The sequence below is a fragment of the Osmerus eperlanus genome, chromosome 1, assembly GCF_963692335.1.
Source record: "Osmerus eperlanus chromosome 1, fOsmEpe2.1, whole genome shotgun sequence".
Taxonomy (NCBI): Eukaryota; Metazoa; Chordata; class Actinopteri; order Osmeriformes; family Osmeridae; genus Osmerus; species Osmerus eperlanus.
The window spans coordinates 3,233,082-3,253,068 of record NC_085018.1 but is presented as its reverse complement, the minus strand read 5'-3'; the positions used below and the strand labels follow the sequence as shown (position 1 = coordinate 3,253,068).

The 19,987-nt window shown below is 44.4% G+C and overlaps 2 protein-coding genes across 2 annotated transcripts; one reads left to right on the top strand and one right to left on the bottom strand.

The window, feature by feature from the left end:
* Window positions 1–2,300: 2,300 nt before the first annotated feature.
* LOC134006664 (C-X-C chemokine receptor type 4-like) lies at window positions 2,301–4,292 on the bottom strand. Its single transcript, XM_062449096.1, has 4 exons — window positions 4,278–4,292; window positions 3,636–3,832; window positions 3,108–3,382; window positions 2,301–2,941 (listed from the first exon to the last, which is right to left on the bottom strand). Exons 1-4 carry the CDS (start codon window positions 4,290–4,292, stop codon window positions 2,337–2,339), a joined length of 1,092 nt encoding a protein of 363 aa, XP_062305080.1. The 3' UTR covers window positions 2,301–2,336.
* A 569-nt stretch (window positions 4,293–4,861) lies between these two features.
* On the top strand, window positions 4,862–6,741 carry LOC134032624 (piggyBac transposable element-derived protein 4-like). The gene is given in 3 exon segments (XM_062480339.1): window positions 4,862–5,574; window positions 5,576–6,086; window positions 6,088–6,741. Coding segments are annotated over 3 exon segments (1,878 nt in total).
* Window positions 6,742–19,987: the final 13,246 nt, after the last annotated feature.

Below are 19,987 nucleotides of genomic sequence, written 5' to 3'. Positions count from 1 at the left end.
TTAATTATCAGGCTGTTGTTTCAATGCTGTGGCAGACGGTGAAATAACAAACTAAAATAGAAAAAAGTACATGATGGTGTAGTGTACACTCAGGTGCAGCTCACTTCTCTCTGTGTCAGTCAAAATAATCCATGCTTTCTTGTTCAACGCAACTCTCACCTTTTCTTCCATGCTGTTTGTGATTACCTCTCCCTCTACACGCTTCTTGCAATCCAGTATTTGTGATTTCTACTCTGACACAGATGAACTCAGACAACAGACATATGACACACTGACAGCACCAGTAGCTAAATGTCTCTTCTCTCTAATCTCTTCAGCTCTTGTTTATCCTGATTAACCCTTGTGCTACCTTAGGGTCGTTTTGACCCATAGGTATGTTTTGCTAACTTTTCATGCTAAAAAAACAAAGTGAAACATTTTCTCTATCCTTTGCGTGGTATTGACGTCGTTTTGACCACAGCTATGTTGTGCTAACTTTTCATGCTAAAAAAACAAAGTGAAACATTTTCTCTATCCTTCGTGCGGTATCGGGGTCGTTTTGACCCACAGCTATGTTTTACAAACTTTTCATGCTAAAAAAACAAAGTGAAACATTTTCTCTATCCTTTGCGTGGTATCGACGTTGTTTTGACCACAGCTATGTTGTGCTAACTTTTCATGCTAAAAAAACAAAGTGAAACATTTTCTCTATCCTTCGCGCGGTTGCTTCTTTGGCTCTCGACGAAGGCGGTGGCATTTTTCTATCCTCCCCTCCCTGACCTTCCCTGCTTGGCTGTGTCTTGTCTTGTCTCAAGATACTCTCTCATCATCACTCTCCGAAACTAGAAGCATGGAATTAATTAGCTGGTCTCTCAATGCAATTGACACCATCTTCTCGAAGAGAAGCTCGGGTTCGGGTGAACCTAACTGTCCGGACGGGACGTTCGTAGCTGGCTACACGATGGACGCGTGGGAGAATTGGCGCGTGGTGTGTCCAGCGGCGCTTTCCATGGAGGACGTTGAAGACATCTTCATATTCGGAACCATGATTACAGGCTTTCTGCTGTTTGGAATAAGCGCTGGCTTTGTATATCGGAAAATCAAGGAAACGGCTGCAGCCATCAAAAGCCCTGTTAGGCTGCCCGACATGATTGATGCGGTGGGCAGAGTTGTTGGAGCTCAGACTGTGAACTTACAACGCAGCATTGATTACAACAGGGATAAGTTTGCGGCTCTGCAAAGGAAGATGGAGGACATGAAGACACAATCTGCATAGGGAGAATCGGACTGATTGTGGCCTAGGTCGAGGGCGCCAACCCAGACCTACTCACACATTAACTTTCACCTACTACAGATATCACCACTCCCCCACCCCATCCAACGCCTTCGCCTGCTTGTTTCCCAGGGTGGCTGGCGGGTCTGTGTCCAGCACCTACCATGGCTGCAGGTCCAGATGCTGCTTGTCTACCCCCCAATTCCCGTTGCAAGTCACATGTTTTTGTAAATGTTGTTGTGCTTATGTGCTGAGGTTTTTGTCTGTTCCCACACTGTACTCCTCTAGGAGCATTGTCTGGGGTTGCCTTTTTCTCTCATCCTCTCTCCTCATGTTATGCTGTAAATTTCTAGTTGGCGCCGAAAATGGCTGCCTAGGTAGGCTCTCCTGCCAAAGTAAATTCCTTGTCTGTGCAAACTTTCATGGCGAATAAACATCAATTCTGATTCGTTTTGACCACAGCTATGTTGTCTGCGTTGTCTATTACATCACCCTTGTGCAGTCTCCGGGTCCTTGTGAGCCCCCTGCACTAATGTGGCATTGTAATAATGTGTTTTGCTCCTTGTATATTCTAAAATAAGGAGGAGGAGGAGGAAGCATACACCTGGTCCAAGCCACTAGTCTGAAATCTAGTTTCATTCTCAATATAATGTTTCAGTGCTTTTGACATGCGTTTGTTTAGAACCATCATGAGTCAAAGTTGAGTCATAGTTGGTGTGTGTGATGATGATGACAGTGATATAGACACATCCAAGACTACCAGCATTAACTGGGATGGAGGGAGGGTGAACACCTCCAAAATAATTGAAACTAACACACACACACACACACACACATACATACTGACAACTCTGAGAGACAGGAAGAGTAAGACAAAAAATGAGAACATTTCATTTCAAAATTTTATTGTATATAAACAAACTTAAAAACAACAACATCAGTGACCCACAAACCCTATTTACAGAAAGTTTATCTTTCAGACAAGGGACACAGTCATGGATCAGCAGACTACCCTCTTCCCATATATAGGACAAAGCATTTACACCCTCATCCAACCCACACCTACATCCACACCCATATTCTGTTAGCTGGAGTGTAGACTAAATGACTCAGACTCTGTGGTAGTAGAGGTTCCTGGGCGTCTAGGAGGCGGGCTCGTCATACTGGAGATGAGGCGACCGAGTGTTGAGTCCTCCCGTCTGGTGGACCTCTTGAAGTCCGCCCCCAGGAAGGCGTACAGCAGCGGGTTTAGACAGCAGTGGGCAAATGCCATGGGTTCAGCCACCGCCAGCCACACACCCAGCACCACCTCCAGACTGCAGCCCCTGGGAAGGACCTCTAGGCGCATGAGGGCATCCACAGTGATGCCAGCACCATACGGGAGCCAACACAGGAAGAAGCAGACGATCAACGCCACAGTGGTCCTGACAGCTCTGCGCTTCTGTCTCTGCCCCTGCAGAGGCCCGATGCGTGTCAGCCTGGACACGATGACACAGTAACACGCCAGCAAAACTAGGCCCGGTACCAGCAAGCCCACCAACACCAGCTGCAGGTGGAAAACTGACTCCCAGAGAGGAGCGTTGTCAGCTGGGTATAAGCGCTGGCACACAATCGTCCCATCTCCTGCTTCCCAAGTCCTGGCAAACACTATGTCTGACACGGCCAAGAGAGCCGCAGGCGACCAGGCTCCTGGAAAGGAGAGGGGTGAGGGGAGACAAAGAGGAGATTCGGTGGTTAGATCAGGAGATGGAGAATACAAGTGAACATGTACCCCTGTGCATACATCTGAAGCATGGGCACGTCGTGAGAGGGAGATATAGATAGAGAGAGGGATGAAGCTAGAGATGTAGCTCACCTACAAACACCAGTCTCCGTGCCAGTAGCTGTCTCGTGTGCGCGTCTGTTGCTTTGACCACAGCTAGGTAGCGGTCCAGACTGACGAAGGCCAGGATGAGCACACTCCCATACAGGTTCACCGTGTAGATGACGTGCACGGCCACACAGGTGCCTAATCCGAAACGCCAGTCCGTCAGGGCGGCATCCGCTGCCCAGAACGGGAGCGTCAGCACAAAGAGAAGATCGGCAGCAGAGAGGTGCAGTCGGTAGTGGTCTGTCAGACTCAATTTTGACCTGGGGACAATCAGATAAAACCGTTCTGTGTGTCATCTTCTACATCAGAATCAGAATGTGTGTTTATCCGCCATGTAATGTGTTGTAACACAAACAAGGAATTTACTGTGACAGGAAGGTGCATATAATAAACGAATGTACGGATCTTTCGTTCTTTCTTTTTCAAAAGATTAAAATGTACAAAGTAACTAACTAAACTTACTAAAGGACTAAACTAATATAACATCTTTGTCATCGTCTTCTTTATTCTCACCTGCGCTGGCAGCCAAGCACCATCCACACCAGGCCGTTCCCAGTGATGCCCAGGATAAAGATGAAGCCGTAGACCACAGGGAGGAACACTCTCTGGAGGTCAGGGGTTATAACTTGATCCAGGTCACACGGATCCTCCAGAGCCAGCCCCAAGTCGCCAGAACCAGTGTCGTTTATGTCATAGTCAAACACAATATGCTGTAGGGAGGGAGAGACAGAGAGACGGATAGGATGGGGGGAGAGATGGCAACAGTCATGAGATACATAGAAAGACACTGGTAGATGAAGTGAGATAGAATAAGCAGTTTCACCATAAGCCACCATAACTTGCCTTGATAAAAAAGGATGACATGATGACTGTTCTGAATTGAACTGAAAAGATTCTTGACCAAACATATATTTTTTAAGTTGTACAATCATCTTTCTATTTGCTGAGACCAACTTTCCAGACTATAATGATCCTTTATCCTTTTTATAAATATCCTTTATCTAAAGATAAAGCCCAAATAACCAGACAGACCTGCCACATTGTGACTGTGGGACCTTCCATTGGGGAGCAGTTGTAAAATGACCTTCAATGTACACCTACAAATCATAGATACGTAAATACAACAACAAAGCTGAATAAGACCTTGCCGCCTACCTCATAGTAGGACATGATTGAGCGGAGCCTGTGTCTCGGTCTCCTCTGCTGAGCGGAGCTGAGTACACTTCTCCCTTCAGTGGAGTTTAATATCTCTCCCATTCGCCCCCAGAGCCCATACAAGTCTTGGTAGGAGGACTACACTTCCTCGTCTCAGTTGGAGAAATACACTGCCTCGTCTCTGTTGGAGAAATGCACTTCCTCATCCCGGTTGGAAGAATACACTTCCTCATCTCGGTCGGAAAAATGAGTTCCCTTCCCCCCTCGTCTCTGTGGTAGAAATGCACTTCCTCATCCCGGTTGGAAGAATACAGTTCCTCATCTCGGTCGGATAAATGAGTTCACTTCCTCATCCCGGTTGGAAGAATACACTTCCTCATCTCAGTCGGACAAATGAGTCCCCCCCCCACACCGTCTCTGTCGGAGGAAATGAGCGCCCATCACCCACCCCTGCAACTAAATGAGCGAATACTGAGCGCTTGGACATTGAGTGCGAGAGGAAGATGTCTGGGAAAGTGCTACTACTTACATACATTCAGTGGGTTAGGGTCAGGCCAGCAGCCGTCGTCTAGATTCACACAGCTATGGCTGATGATTTTACTGCGCTGCAAGTTCTACAGCAGATGTTTGCAAATGTCGAGCAGGTTGACTCTGAAGAGGAGGCAGAGGATGTGTCAGAAGAAGAAGACGCGGAAGAGCGCCATGCAGAGAATGTGTCAGAAGAAGAAGAAGAAGGCGATGAAGAGCGCCATGCAGAGAATGTGTCAGAAGAAGAAGAAGGCGGAGAAGACGGAGAAGAGCGCAACGCAGAACGCCGCGACCTGTCGGCGTCCGAAGAAGACAAAGACGACAGTGATCCTCACGAGGACCAAGTCTCAGATACTTTCGTGTCAAAAAACGGCAAAATCAAATGGTCTTCGGTTCCGTGTGTGACTGCGCCGCGGCCGCCGCCGCAGCGTAAAAACACAGAGAGGCCCCCCGGACCCACAGCTTACGCCGTTTCCCACGCTCATGACATGGTCTCCACGTTTTTACTCTTTGTCACGCCACAAATCGAAAGAGTGATCTTGGACGAGACAAATCGCGAAGGCTATCTGAAACGCGGAGAGGAGTGGAAATTCATGGACGCCACTGACCTACGCGCCTACATAGGGCTGCTAATCCTTGCAGGGGTGTACAAGTCCCGAGGCGAAGCGGCCGCTAGTCTATGGGATGCGCAAAGCGGCAGAGTGATTTTCCGCGCTACGATGCCGCTCAAACTCTTTTACACTTACTCGTCAACGCTACGATTTGACGACCGTGGCGAGACGTGCCACGGACAAGTTGGCGGCGATACGAGATATGTGGGTAGAGAGATTACCCCGCCTCTACTACCCAGGGCCCGAAGTGACCGTGGATGAACAACTGGTCGCGTTCAGAGGACGGTGTCCTTTCAGGCAGTACATGCCGAGTAAACCGGCAAAGTATGGGATAAAGTCGTGGGTCGCGTGCGATGCAAAATCAAGCTACGCTTGGAAGATGCAAGTGTACACCGGGAAGTCGAGCGACGGAGCCCCGGAGAGGAACCTGGGGATGCGCGTCGTGCTCGATATGACAGAGGGCCTGAAGGATCGCAATGTCACGTGTGACAACTTATTCACCTCTTACAAACTCGGACGAGAGCTCATGACGACGAGAAACATGACCATGGTTGGCACGGTCCGAAAGAACAGGTCCGAGCTCCCGTCTGAGCTGCTCGCGACAAACAGGCGACGGGTGCTGTCGTCGCAGTTTGCCTTCACGCCCACCACCACTCTAGTTTCCTACCTCGCCAAGAAAAAAAAAGAACGTTTTACTCATGAGCACACGCCACACAGACGCCGAAATCAGCGACAGAGACGACGGGAAACCGACCATCATCCTAGATTACAACCGCAACAAAGGAGGGGTTGACAATCTGGACAAGGTCGTCACTTACTACAGCTGTAAAAGGAAGACTGCCCGCTGGCCCCTCGTCATCTTCGACAATATGATTGACGTCTCCACCTACAACGCCTTTGTGATATGGAGAGAGATCAACCCCAACTGGATGCCTGGCAAGCGCAACAAGAGGAGGTTTTTCCTCGAGCAGCTTGGCAGGGCACTCGTGAATCCGCTGATCGAAAGAAGACAACGTGTCCCCCACACGGCAGCGGCGGCTGCGGTTGTGACAGGTCTCCGGACGGCCAGCTGTCGCGGTCCGCCTCCTCAACGGCAACCTGAAGAGGCTGACGACGAGGACGACGAAGCCCCCGCAGCCGCAGCAGCCGCCTCATCAGCAGGACCGTCCTCCTCACCACCGGTCACCTCTTGTGTCAGTAAGAGGAAGAGATGTCAAGTCTGCCCGGTGAAGAAGGACAATAAAACGACCACCGTTTGTCGTATGTGTAAGAAGTATGTCTGCAGAGCCTGTTCGCATGTATACTGCCCCACATGCCCTCCCTGAGTTGTCAGTTGTGAGTCTGAGTTGTCAACTGAGTAAAGTAAACTCTAGCATGAGGGAGGAGTCATTTGCATGCATGGTGTATAAAGCTTTGTGCTTGGCATGTATCCATCCATTGATGTTTAAAATCAAGTCAGCTGAGATATCTACCACGCAAAGGATAGAGAAAATGTTTCACTTTGGTTTTTTAGCATGAAAAGTTAGCAAAACATACCTATGGGTCAAAACGACCCTAAGGTAGCACAAGGGTTAAGAAGTCAAACGGCGACAGAACATGTTCGGCACTCCCCTTACTTAAATCAAAAGTCTTTCAATAGGTGAAACTATCTGACTACTAACCTGTACTTCATTGCCACAGCCTAAACTTTGTCAATCTGTTCATGAAAATAATTACACACCGTACAACGGAACGTTGAATCGAATTCAACCAACGCAATCGCTACCAAGACGAACACAGCAGTAGTCTAGTACTGTACTGTAGTAGTAGAATTTACGGGGCAGCTTCTGCACACAGGGCTATATCGCATTTTGCGTTGTTACTGACAATGATCGCTACCAGTGAGCTTTTTATGAATGAGCGATTTTCCACTAAATAAATGTCAAGCTTATTTACGTTTTTGGGGGCATATTTTCAGTTAGCAGATGGTACTGTTTGAATCGCGATTCCATCTTCTACTGCCGGTAACGTCGTAGAATAATCTTCAAAGGGGGTTCTTTATTAATGAATGAATGCAATATGAGTAGGCTAAACTTCAATGGAGAGGTGGGTAAAATCCGTCAGAGAAAGCAAGAAGGAAGACGATTTCGAAACTGCCGGTAGAGACATATTTCTGATTGGACGTGTACTTGGACTGTGTACAGGCTCACGGGCCTACAATGTAGCCAGCGCAATAATTTGGAACGGTGAACAGACAGTTTTACTGGAACTACTTAGTCCCTGTTATCACCTGATTACGGAGCCCTGCAGCCAATAACAATCGAGTATTCACCCTGACCATGGTATATACTGAGGTATCACACGCAATCGGATCTCTTGGCTTTCGAGCTAGGCTACCTGCATTGCAAACCCTGATTAATTCAAACGGCTTGTCAATTGAGATTTCCCCAACACTTTTATCTTCACGTTCCTGATCGTCAGTGCTACTGACACAGTGTCATATTTTGCTAACAATTTGCTTTTCAATCGTCAGTCACAGAGGTAAGACATTAAAATATATATAATTCTAGCTCAAAAAAATATCTGACAGGAAAATGTAGCTAGAGCTAACTGGGTAACGCTAGCTAGCATTGTGATCGGTAGTCAGTGCAAAACCGAATGAAACCAGACCAGAGCCGTTTTTCTAGTTACAGCTATAGCTTTAGCTAATTTGCCTCAGACCGTTTGCATTGTTCGCTTATATCTAGAGCCAGCAGTTAACCTGGAGCCACTCGTACAGGCTATTTCTAAAGCTTAAATATTAAGCTAGCAAAGGAACAGTTAAAATGCCAGAACAATAGGTAGCTTACATTTATAGCCTAGTTTGGCTTGAAAAATGTGTTCATCACTAGAACGGCCGTTTTGAAATGTGCAATAAACTGCTAACTGACTTTTCTCATAAGTGTATTTTCAATGAAATAATGTACATAAATATAATATCACAGTGACCAATTTAGGCCATAGATTATAATATTGATTGCACATAATTTGTATTGTAAATATTTCGTGTGGTTGAAGTACTACCTACTTAGTAACTACTGTAGAGTATCACTGTAAGAAACGTTGCTAGCGTGGTGTCAGTGCTTCTGGTAGTTTGCTTACAAATTATTAGATTAAATTGGTTTATCAGTACAGGACTTTAATGTATTTTTTTTACTGAACTAAATTTGTCAAGTTAATATTCTGAAATATTCAAGTTATCCAGCATTTGTGGCAATTCTAGCCAGTAGGCTACAGTAATAGAATTAGAATTCTGGCCGTTGTGTTGAGCGTGCATCTTTATGCTAGTAAAATCGTGCATAGTGTGTAACTAATACTACTTTTTTCTTTATGTTTCTGAATTCTAAGCTAGTTGCATCTTTAGCTTGCTTGGCCATCTTAAATGCAAGCTTCTAACATTTTTTCAGGATACCTGGTCATAAAACGTTCTCATGACAATTGCATTTTTGGGTCTCTGTGCAAATTATGTTCTTATTTATTTTGAATAGTTCCTGATCTGTGCTCTGCATCTCCAGAAGGCCAGACTGAGCCCTGTTGCCCAGTGACATTGGTGAAGGTAAATCTTTATTTCTCTTATACAACTGTGAATTTGTAGTACTCCTGTAAGGGACAACGTTTTAACAATAAGCACACAAGACACAATGCTTCACTTTTCATGGCTTTACTGAGAATTATATAGCAAGGATAAACAATTACATACCAACAGTTGTATGCAATTGTATAACAATTCACATTGATAATGATATAACTTGCACATCATAAAGTCATACTAGTATAAATCCGATTGGACTTCATCCAATCATCCCACATACACGTGCGGTTTACGATACACTCAGCAAATGCATGGTCATGTTAGCAGATTGCTTTATATCGCAGACTACAGTTTTTTCTCTTATTTTACACAATATTTACCCTAACTAATTTAGGAACAATACAATTAATGTATGTGCCACTGTGTGTGTTCAATACCTGTTAAGGAGAGACTATTTTTACCAGTAAGCACACAAGACGCAATGCTTCACCTTTCATGTCTGTACTGAGAATGAAGCGCCTCGTGAAAGTAAAGTCGTGCACACAACCAACACACAACTGCATCTGTTTTTAATGTTCTTAAAATTCTGACTTAATAAACATACTATAATAGTGTTCAAAATGTTAATTATTGTATAATCACATATGAGTATTAATAATTATAAGATTATACCTTGTTATATTAATTAACTTAAATTGTCCCACTGAATCGACCCTCATAAGATGCTGTATATTTACATGCCATATACTTCAAGGTATCATGTAATCAGTCATAAATTACTGTCCAATAACACTTTTGTGTTTGAAATTATGTTTTTATTTTCTAGTCGTTCCAGATCTGTGCCCACATCTCCAAGGTTCTTTTCTCTACAGTTTGGACTGCTTCTGGTTAAAGGTTGGTAATAATAAGCCAGCATTTGAGGTATGTAAACCAGCTTATTTACTCTGTATAAAGATCTTCAGATTCTTCTCCACTTTTTCATCCCAGACGAAGCTTACAGGTTTGTAATTACTATTACACAGAATCAGAATTTCATCAGTGTCAATACAGTCATGCCACGTAAGGGAAATAAATCTCAGGCTTCAAAGCTGCGCTGGTCTAAATTGGACCTTTCAGACCCACGCTTACAGAGTGCAGAGCCACACAGAAGCGACGGTGAAAATGACAATATTCAAGAACAATGCATCCTACAAAGTCAGATATCAGTGCAGGCGTCAACTCATCAGGGTCGTATTGGCTATGTAAAGTCAAGGAACAAGCAGTGTACATGCATGGCTCTGACCTTTTTGGCATACCACAATGAGGTTGATGACCTGAGGAAGGCTGATCTGGACAAGATACTGGACATGGGAAACAGCTTGTATGACAAAACTATAAAACAGCTAAAAAGAGGAAAAAAATATAAATGCCAACACTTGACCATGGAGGAACTACCACTCAGAATCAACACTGACCAACATGAGTACAATGTTCTTAAATCTCCGGTGGAGATGGGACGCGTTAGAACCAGGGCAGACATTGACAACCAGGCTTGGTTTCTTGATCTCTCCACAAGACTTCAGTGTCTCTCTGCGGGCGTTACTCATGCCCTCCTTATCATATCTCCATATTGCATTGCTGTGTTCAGAGACAAGTCTGGAAAATATGGACTGTTTGATTCTCATTGTCGAAATGCAGATGGACTACCTGACAGAAATGGAAACGCGGTTATGCTTACTTTCACACATTTGAATGAGATGGTTGCAAGGATTCATACGTTGTATGAATTGCTACTGACAGATTGCAGAGGCCCTATTGATGGACTACAGTATGACTTCATGCCAGTTGCATTTCAACATACAAGACATCTTTCAACATCCAAGACATCCAATGTTTTTCCATCCCTATCAGTGCAATCTGACGGGCCACAAAGTCAAAAGCATGTGGAGAAGGTGACACAGACCAAAGATGTAACAGAAACAGGATTCCCAGCCAGCAAACATTGTCTGCAGTCAATCAGTCAAGCAGTCAATCAGTCAAGCACCATCCACACAAGGTATGTCAAAGGACAGTAAGGCATTACCCAAGTTAAGTGTACAACAGCGACAAAAAGAAAAGAGAAGACAAAGAAACCAAAGAATGCATGGTGCACACAACACCAGCAGATACAAAACAGATGCAGATTTCAGAGAAAAGCAAAAAGAAACGTTGCGCCGAAAGTACCAAAATGATCCTGCCTTCAGAAAACATCACTTAAATAAACAAAAAGAAGCTTTGCGCCACAAGTACCACAATGATCCTGCTTTCAGAAAACATCATTTGCAACAATGCATCAGTTACATGAAAAGCAAGTGTCACAGTGAAGCACATTTTAAGATGGCCCATAAGATGCGCTGTGCCTTGAAAGTAAGTAGGAAATACAGACAATGGACTCATTCTACACGTGAATACAGTCAACCAGTGGACAACAGCCTAATGCAGACAGCTATATCCACTTTCAAGGAATGCATTAAAGCTGGCCCAACTTTTGTGTGCACAATGTGCCATCGCACCCTTTTTCCCAACCAAGTAAAGTGTTGCAATCGCAGCAATTACAAGAAGAATCCACACGTTGTTGCTGTCTGTTTGACAGGGCAGTATGTCCATGTGTGCGACGATCAATGTCAAGGTCCTGAACAATGCACTGTACCAGAAGAAAGGAAAAAAGAGTGGATTTGTCACAGCTGTCATTCCCATTTGAAGGCAGGAAACAAATCATCCATCGCTGTGGCTAACAACTTAGAGCTGGCGCCCATTCCCCCAGAGCTCTGTGATTTGAACGTACTGGAAAGACAACTTTTGGCCAAAATACTGCCATTTGCCAAGATTGTCACACTTCCTAAAGGTCGACAAGCAGCTATACATGGGGCTGTGGTGTGTGTGCCATCCGAGGTGGAAACAACGGTAAATACTTTACCAAGACCATGCAGCTCATCCCAGTTATACAGAGTGAAGCTGAAAAGACGTCTGGTTTACAAAGGCCACCAGCTGTTTCACACTGTAAACATGATAAATGTAGTAGCGGGACTCTCAAAGCTCATTGACACACACCCTGACTACAGAAACATTACAATCAGAGCTGATGAGAGAACGGATGATGATGATGGGATGGATAGCGATGATGAAACTGAAATGATGGAGGTACTTAATCACATAGAAAGTGGTGATCTATCAGAGGTAAAGTCTGCAGCTTTACAGCCTGCTTATGAGCAACAGGAAGACCATGACCAACCTCCCAATGCAGAGACTGAGAAAGCTGCACTAAGACCTGGAGTCGGCTTGGACAGTTGTTTACAGCCACCTGACCTTGGAGAAGAAACACTGACCTACGGTGATGGGATTTTCAGCATCGCCCCAGCACAAGGAAACACGCCTGTTAGCTTTTCCCAAGTCCCAAGGCTTGAGGCAATGGCTTTCCCTGTTCAATTCCCTACTGGAAGGAATACATTAGACGAGACACGACAAGTCAAACTATCCCCGAGCATGTATTTCAATGCAAGGCTTTTCTGTGTTGACACTCGTTTTGCAAGAGACCAAAGCTACCTGTTTTTTGCGCAGTTTGTCACAGAGACTCACCTGGCAAAAAGCAGCATGTCAATTCAGTTAAGGAAAGGAAAATCCAAGACCAAATACGGACGGAAAATATCAAACAAGTTGCTACAGGACAAACGTGAGGTTGAGAGGTTGGTGAGAAACAGAGATGCTACAAGATTCATGCAACCACTGAGAGGGACTCCAGCTTACTGGGATCGAACTCTGAAGGATTTGCTAGCCATGGTCAGACAATTAGGAAAGCCAACTTTCTTCCTGACCTTCTCTGCTGCAGAATTCAGATGGCCAGAGGTAATCACAGCCATAAAAGCACAACAAGGTCAACAGGTGGATTTTTCTGAGCTAGCCTTTTCATGTTCCTGTTAAATTTGCCTGAAAACGCCTAAACAGCATACCCAAAGTAAATTGGAAGCTGTTCTTGAACCATTTGGAGTACATGCATGTAAATGATCTCTTTTGAAAGCTGACACTCTGAAGTTATGTCCCCTGTTGTCAGGACCCCTGTCAGTCCTTCTAGTGTTGAGTAATAGTAGCTTGAACACAAGGAAAGTGAAAATTTCTATTTCCGCCTAGATTTTGTTTTGAAAACAGAGGCCTGAATAGGCCTAGAGGTGGTAGGTATTATCTGGAAGACTAAATTGGACCACAGGTTGAAGCCTTACCCAATTCAAATCAAAAGTCAAACATAATACCACAATATATTCATATTTGACACATGTTTTTATAAGAGTACATCCAGGAATTTTCTAAAAGGGTCTTTTGGAGACTCCAAAATGACCCTTTGTAACCAAGGTCAAGGTCAAATAAAAAGGTATTATTTTTCATAATTGTTATCTCTGGCCCATCTCTGGTACTTAGAAATATCATATATAATAGCTAAATCCCTAATTAGTAATACTGAAACACAAAAACTGAAGCATGAACACATTGGAGTGCTTTATCTGATTCCAAGGATTGGCGCACAAAGAACACTGATTCTGTCAACCATATTGCGCAATCGACTGTTATTTTGAAGGCTCCACAGACGCATACAAATGAGGTATTGGCATTTTCAGCTAGCTGTCAGCTACAAGGCTAACGAGCTAATTTCAGAGCCAGTCGAAGCCAGTTCGAGAAATTTGTTTAGAACCAGTGTGGGGGGGGGGGGGGGGGGCGGGGGGGGGCAGGACGCACAGACCTAGTTGGCTTTAGAGGGCTGTCAACGGGGCATGGAAGCTCCTATTGGGTCGAACAAGGTGTCAATCAAAAGGGGAGGGTTCAACGGACATTTTGAGACCTTCATTTTGTAAATACTCCGTTGATAAATCGGAGAAAATAACACTTTTATGTGAACAAGTTGTTTCTTCCGTCGGCTAACTTGCATAATGAAACAAAGGATAATGGCTATTCATGAACGTAAAACATTGTATTTGGACGAATTACTTTACATGGTTAGATACTTTGAACCCTTGGGACTTACGCAGATCAAGTTTTGATGGCATGATTTGCACACCTGGACCTATTTGAACAACTTAGGGTGAGTACAACTTTTTTCTTTGGCATTGTTGAAGGAATGTTCACCGGAAAAAGACGTTGACTTTGCTTGCTATTGCGACTTGATCTTGAATTGGTTTATTTCAATGGAAGCACAAGAATCGTAGCTTTCCAACGATGTATAACATGTGTAGCGTCTAAAAAATATATTTTTTAGAATTTAGTGCGTCGTAACTGAGGAAGGGGGAGGCAGCATTTTTGTCTCGCGGGCGAAATAGGAGCGTAAACAGGCTAGACTGGGCTGAGAAATGTGACATTCTCAGAAGTAACCCTGTAACCACCATGCGCATGTTTGACAAGAGGGTTGATGCTCTGATGAGACAGTTGCTGTTGGGTCCTGCGTAGCCAATCGGTGAAGTTATCGATTACTTTTACCGAGAATTTCAGGCGAGAGGAAGCCCCCATATACATTGTCTCTGTTGGGTAGCAGGAGCTCCTATCGTCGGAGAAGACCGGGATGACGAGGTATGTGACTTTGTGGATCGCTACATTTCATGCCAGCTGCCTGATGAAGACAAACAACCCTTACTTCACAGATATGTCACAGACGTTCAAATGCACAGCAGAAGTCATTCCAACTCATGCAGGAAAGGTAACAAAGTATGCAGATTTGGATTTCCAAAACCACCTATAAAAAAAACGCGTGTAACTTACCCTATGCCACAAGAAGAAGAAGGACCACCCCAAGAACCTGCAATGGCACCACAAGCAGCCAAGAACAAACTGAAACCGGCCTGGGACTTGCTAAACGACCCAAAAGCACAGGTTGAAGACATGTCACAGCTATTGGCGCAGTGTAATATGACATTTGATGAGTACGACACGTACAGTTAGGTCCATAAGTATTTGGACATTGACACAATTTTCATCATTTTGGCTCTGTATACCACCACAATGGATTTGAAATGAAACAATCAAGATGTGCTTTAAGTGCAGACTTTCAGCTTTAATTTCAGGGTATTTACATCCAAATCAGGTGAACGGTGTAGGAATTACAATACATTTTATATGTGCCCCCCCCCCCCTTTTTAAGGGACCAAAAGTAATTGGACAATTGGCTGCTCAGCTGTTCCATGGCCAGGTGTATGTTATTCCCTCATGGGAGTTCGTTATTTCATTGACAAGGAGCAGATAAAAGGTCTAGAGTTCATTTCAAGTATGGTATTTGTGTTTGGAATCTGTTGCTGTCAACTCTCAATATGAAGTCCAAAGAGCTGTCACCATCAGTGAAGCAAGCCATCGTTAGGCTGAAAAATCAAAACAAACCTATCAGAGAGATAGCAAAAACATTAGGTGTGGCCAAATCAACTGTTTGGTACATTCTTAAAAAGAAAGAACGCACTGGTGAGCTCAGCAACACCAAAAGACCCGGAAGACCACGGAAAACAACTGTGGTGGATGACAGAAGAATTCTTTCCCTGGTGAAGAAAAACCCCTTCACAACAGTTGGCCAGATCAAGAACACTCTCCAGGAGGTAGGCGTATCTGTGTCAAAGTCAAAAATTAAGAGAAGACTTCACCAGAGTAAATACAGAGGGTTCACCACAAGATGTAAACCATTGGTGAGTCTCAAAAACAGGAAGACCAGATTAGAGTTTGCCAAAAAACATCTAAAAGACCCTGTACAGTTCTGGAACAACATCCTATGGACAGATGAGACCAAGATCAACTTGTACCTGAATGATGGGAAGAGAAGAGTATGGAGAAGGGAAGGAACTGCTCATGATCCAAAGCATACCACCTCATCAGTGAAGCATGGTGGAGGTAGTGTTATGGCGTGGGCATGTATGGCTGCCAATGGAACTGGTTCCCTTGTATTTATCGATGATGTGACTGCTGACAAAAGCAGTAGGATGAATTCTGAAGTGTTTCTGGCAATATTATCTGCTCAGATTCAGCCAAATGCTTCAGAACTCATAGGACGGCGCTTCACAGTGCAGATGGACAATGACCCGAAGCATACTGCGAAAGCAACCAAAGAGTTTTTTAAGGCAAAGAAGTGGAATGTTCTGCAATGGCCAAGTCAATCACCTGACCTAAATCCAATTGAGCATGCATTTCACTTGCTAAAGACAAAACTGAAGGGAAAATGCCCCAAGAACAAGCAGGAACTGAAGACAGTTGCAGTAGAGGCCTGGCAGAGCATCACCAGGGACGAAACCCAGCGTCTGGTGATGTCTATGGGTTCCAGACTTCAGGCTGTCATTGACTGCAAAGGATTTGCAACCAAGTATTAAAAGTGACAATTAGATTTATGATTATGTTAGTTTGTCCAATTATTTTTGGTCCCTTAAAAAGGGGGGGGGCACATATAAAATGTGTTGTAATTCCTACACCGTTCACCTGATTTGGATGTAAATACCCTGAAATTAAAGCTGAAAGTCTGCACTTAAAGCACATCTTGATTGTTTCATTTCAAATCCATTGTGGTGGTATACAGAGCCAAAATGATGAAAATTGTGTCAATGTCCAAATACTTATGGACCTAACTGTATGTTGAGTCTTTGACCTCCGCAAGCGTCATTTTAATGAAGCGTGATGTCAAGGACTGCTGGGTGAACAACTACAATCCAAATTTTCTAATGGCGTGGAACGCAAACATGGACATCCAGTACATTCTTGATGAGTATGGTTGCATCATGTACATGCTCTCCTACATATCCAAGCCAGAGCGTGAGATGAGTGACTATCTCAAAATGATAGTCAAAGACATGAGCCCAGAAAATCAGACGGAACGAGATGAAATGAAAGGTGTCCTTCAGGCTTATTCCAAACACAGAGAGGTCAGCGCCCAGGAGTCTGTGGCCCGCACGTGCAGCCTGAAAATGAAGTCTTGCTCACGTGAGGTTTTATTTCTACAAACGAGTGACAACGCACTGAAAATGAGTCTCCCACTTTGCGCATTGCAGAAGAAACCAGAGGAAAGTGAGAATGTGTGGATGACGGGTATACCCGACAAATACAGAGCCAGGCCTGAAACGCCGGAGTTTGAAAACATGTGTCTAGCAGACTTTGCATCACATTACAGGATTGTCTACGGCAAGGAAACAGAAGACGGAAAGCGTGTCAGCCTATTAAACAACATGGGAATGATCCAGAAACGCACCAGAGGGAAGCCTGCAGTCATCAGATATGCTCGCTTTTCAGAAAAGAAGGACCCTGAGAACTTCTACGGAAGATTGCTCAAACTCTACCTCCCCCATCGGTCAGAGTCATCGCTGAAAACAGAAATGTTCCCCACACTCCAGGAGTTTTACAAACATGCCCATGTGAGATTACCAGGAACACGTGAGATATGCGCAGTGACTGCAATTGTTCAAATAAACCAACAGAAGTTTGAACAACACAGTAAAATAGTGGAACAAGTCTTAAACGACTACATGCAGAACGGCCCTGTGGAAGATGCTTGGAACACCTTCGCCCCGGAAGCTGAGTTGAAGAAGTTGGAATGTATAGAAGAACGAAAACAAGCAGAACCACTTCACGAGAATGAACAAGATGATGTTCCGGAGTTTACACGTGAGAAGCAAACTGGGGGGATTGCATTTACTGTAAAGGCCCCAGAAATGTGCCCAGATTTTGTTCGCAAAATGTATCGAAACCTTAACCAAACACAAGCTGGCGCATTCTACTTGGTTCGTGAGTGGTGCGTTAACCGTGTGCGTGGCCTAAATCCTGACCCTTTCTTTTACTTTGTCACTGGTGGCGCAGGCACAGGAAAATCTCACCTCATCAAGTGTATTCATGCTGAGGCAACAAAAATACTCAGTAAACTGCCTAGACTATGCGAGGAAACCGACATATCCATGCCAACCGTTTTACTGACTGCATTTACAGGAACCGCTGCTTTCAACATTTCAGGAAACACTTTGCATTATGTCCTGAAGTTGCCACGATGCTTAAAGCCACCGTACCAAGGACTTGGAAATCTCATAGATGAAGTGAGGGCCCAGCTGTCAAATGCAGAGATCATCATTATTGACGAGGTGTCAATGATTTCAAAGCCCTTGTTTGCCTACGTCAACTGGAGATTACAGCAAATCAAAGGCAGTAAGAAACCATTTGGTGGCATGTTGGTACTGGCAGTAGGAGACTTTTATCAGCTCCCCCCACTGGGAAGAAGTAAACCGCTCTGCGTGTTTGAAGAAGATACAGATGACTTCTGGAAAGACTACTTTCAAATGATCACACTCACAGACATTATGCGCCAGAGAGATGATGTTGCATTCGCTGAGCTTTTGAATAGAATCAGAGTGAAGCAGAAGACGGACGCCTTGAGCAATGATGACAAAGCTCTGCTTCATCAGGCTGTGACTGACCCCGCCCGCTGCCCTAATGACGTGCTACACATCTTTTCCACCAACAAAGAAGTTGATAGACATAATGCTGCAACTGTGTCTGTTCTCCATTCCAAAGTCATCAACATAGATGCAGAGGACTATAGAAGAGACCCTAAAACTGGAGTGATGAAGAAGCAACGCCATCCTTTAAAAGGACAAAAAGACAATCTGCTTGACATGCTACAAGCAGCTGAAGGTGCCCGAATCATGATCACCAGAAACATAGATGTGGAAGACGGGCTTGTAAACGGGACATTTGGAAAGATTGCGAGAATAGTCACCCAGACAGAGAATGGTGCTACGGCTATAAACTCGTTGGGACTTGTGCTGGACAATCCAAATGCAGGACAAAGGTATCGGGACAATTCATCAGGTGATGCTGGAAACTTGGTGTACATAGAGAGGGTAGAGGAAAACCTGAAACAAAAAGGAGTGGTTCGCAGGCAGTTTCCCGTCAGGCTGGCTTTTGCATGTACAATTCACAAAGTCCAAGGAATGACAACACAATCCGCAGTGGTTTCATTAAAACGTGTCTTCCAACCCGGAATGGCCTACGTGGCTCTGAGTAGAACAACTTCACTGCAAGGACTGAAAATGACAGACTTTGATGAGAAGAAGATATTTTGTGATCCTGCAATCACAGCATCACTGAACTCAATGACAAGAGCATCATTGGACAGCACTATGCCACTTATCAAGTATCAACAGACCACAAACGAGGCGCAAACATTGACGATAATCCATCACAACACGGAAGGATTGCCAGCTCACATTGCCGATATCAAATCTCATCACCAGTTGACACTTGGAGACGTTTTATGTTTTACCGAAACTCATCTATCAGGATCTTTTGTTGCTGAAAGTCTACAGCTGGAGGGCTACAACATGTTCAAACGCAACAGACACCTCTCTTACACCAACCATCCTCACATTGCAAGTAGAAGCGGAGGTGGAGTCGCTATTTATGTCCGAAACCATTACCATGCCTGTGAAAAACAGTACCTTCAAAATGTTACTGACTTGGAGTTTTTGGTCGTCAAACTGGAATCCCCTCTCAAAGCTTTGATTGCTGTTGTGTACAGACCACCGGATTACAATATTAGCCACTTCCTTTCAAACCTGCAAAGCCTCTTGGAATCTTTAGACGTTATGGATTGCCAGCCTATCGTACTTTGTGGAGATTTCAACGAAGATTTACTGTCCATTGGAAAAAAGCCAATATCCAACCTTCTTCAGTCAAGAGGATACACACAACTGGTCAGAGAAGCCACCACTGAGAAGAACACACTGTTGGATCATGTTTACATCTCCAGAGCACAAGACTGTCTCCAATCAGGATTATTGCAAACTTACTACAGCTATCATAATCCTGTATATTGTATTCTAACTTCTAACATCTAGGGCAAAGAAAAAACATGACTGTCCAAACACAGTCAGCGGCTCCGAAGTCTTCCAACACAGGATCCCATCAACACAACAAGAAGACAAACAAGAAGACATCACGCCACAGCAACCGACCAGCCACTCAACAGCCTTCCGTCCAACGCAGGATCCCATCAACACAACAAGAAGACCAAC

Coding starts and splice junctions, on each gene's coding strand:
- LOC134006664 (XM_062449096.1), bottom strand. Junction 3,383..3,635: donor GTGCTTGGCTGCCAGCGCAG/GTGAGAATAAAG, acceptor GATTGTCCCCAG/GTCAAAATTGAGTCTGACAG. Junction 2,942..3,107: donor ACGGAGACTGGTGTTTGTAG/GTGAGCTACATC, acceptor TCTCCTTTCCAG/GAGCCTGGTCGCCTGCGGCT.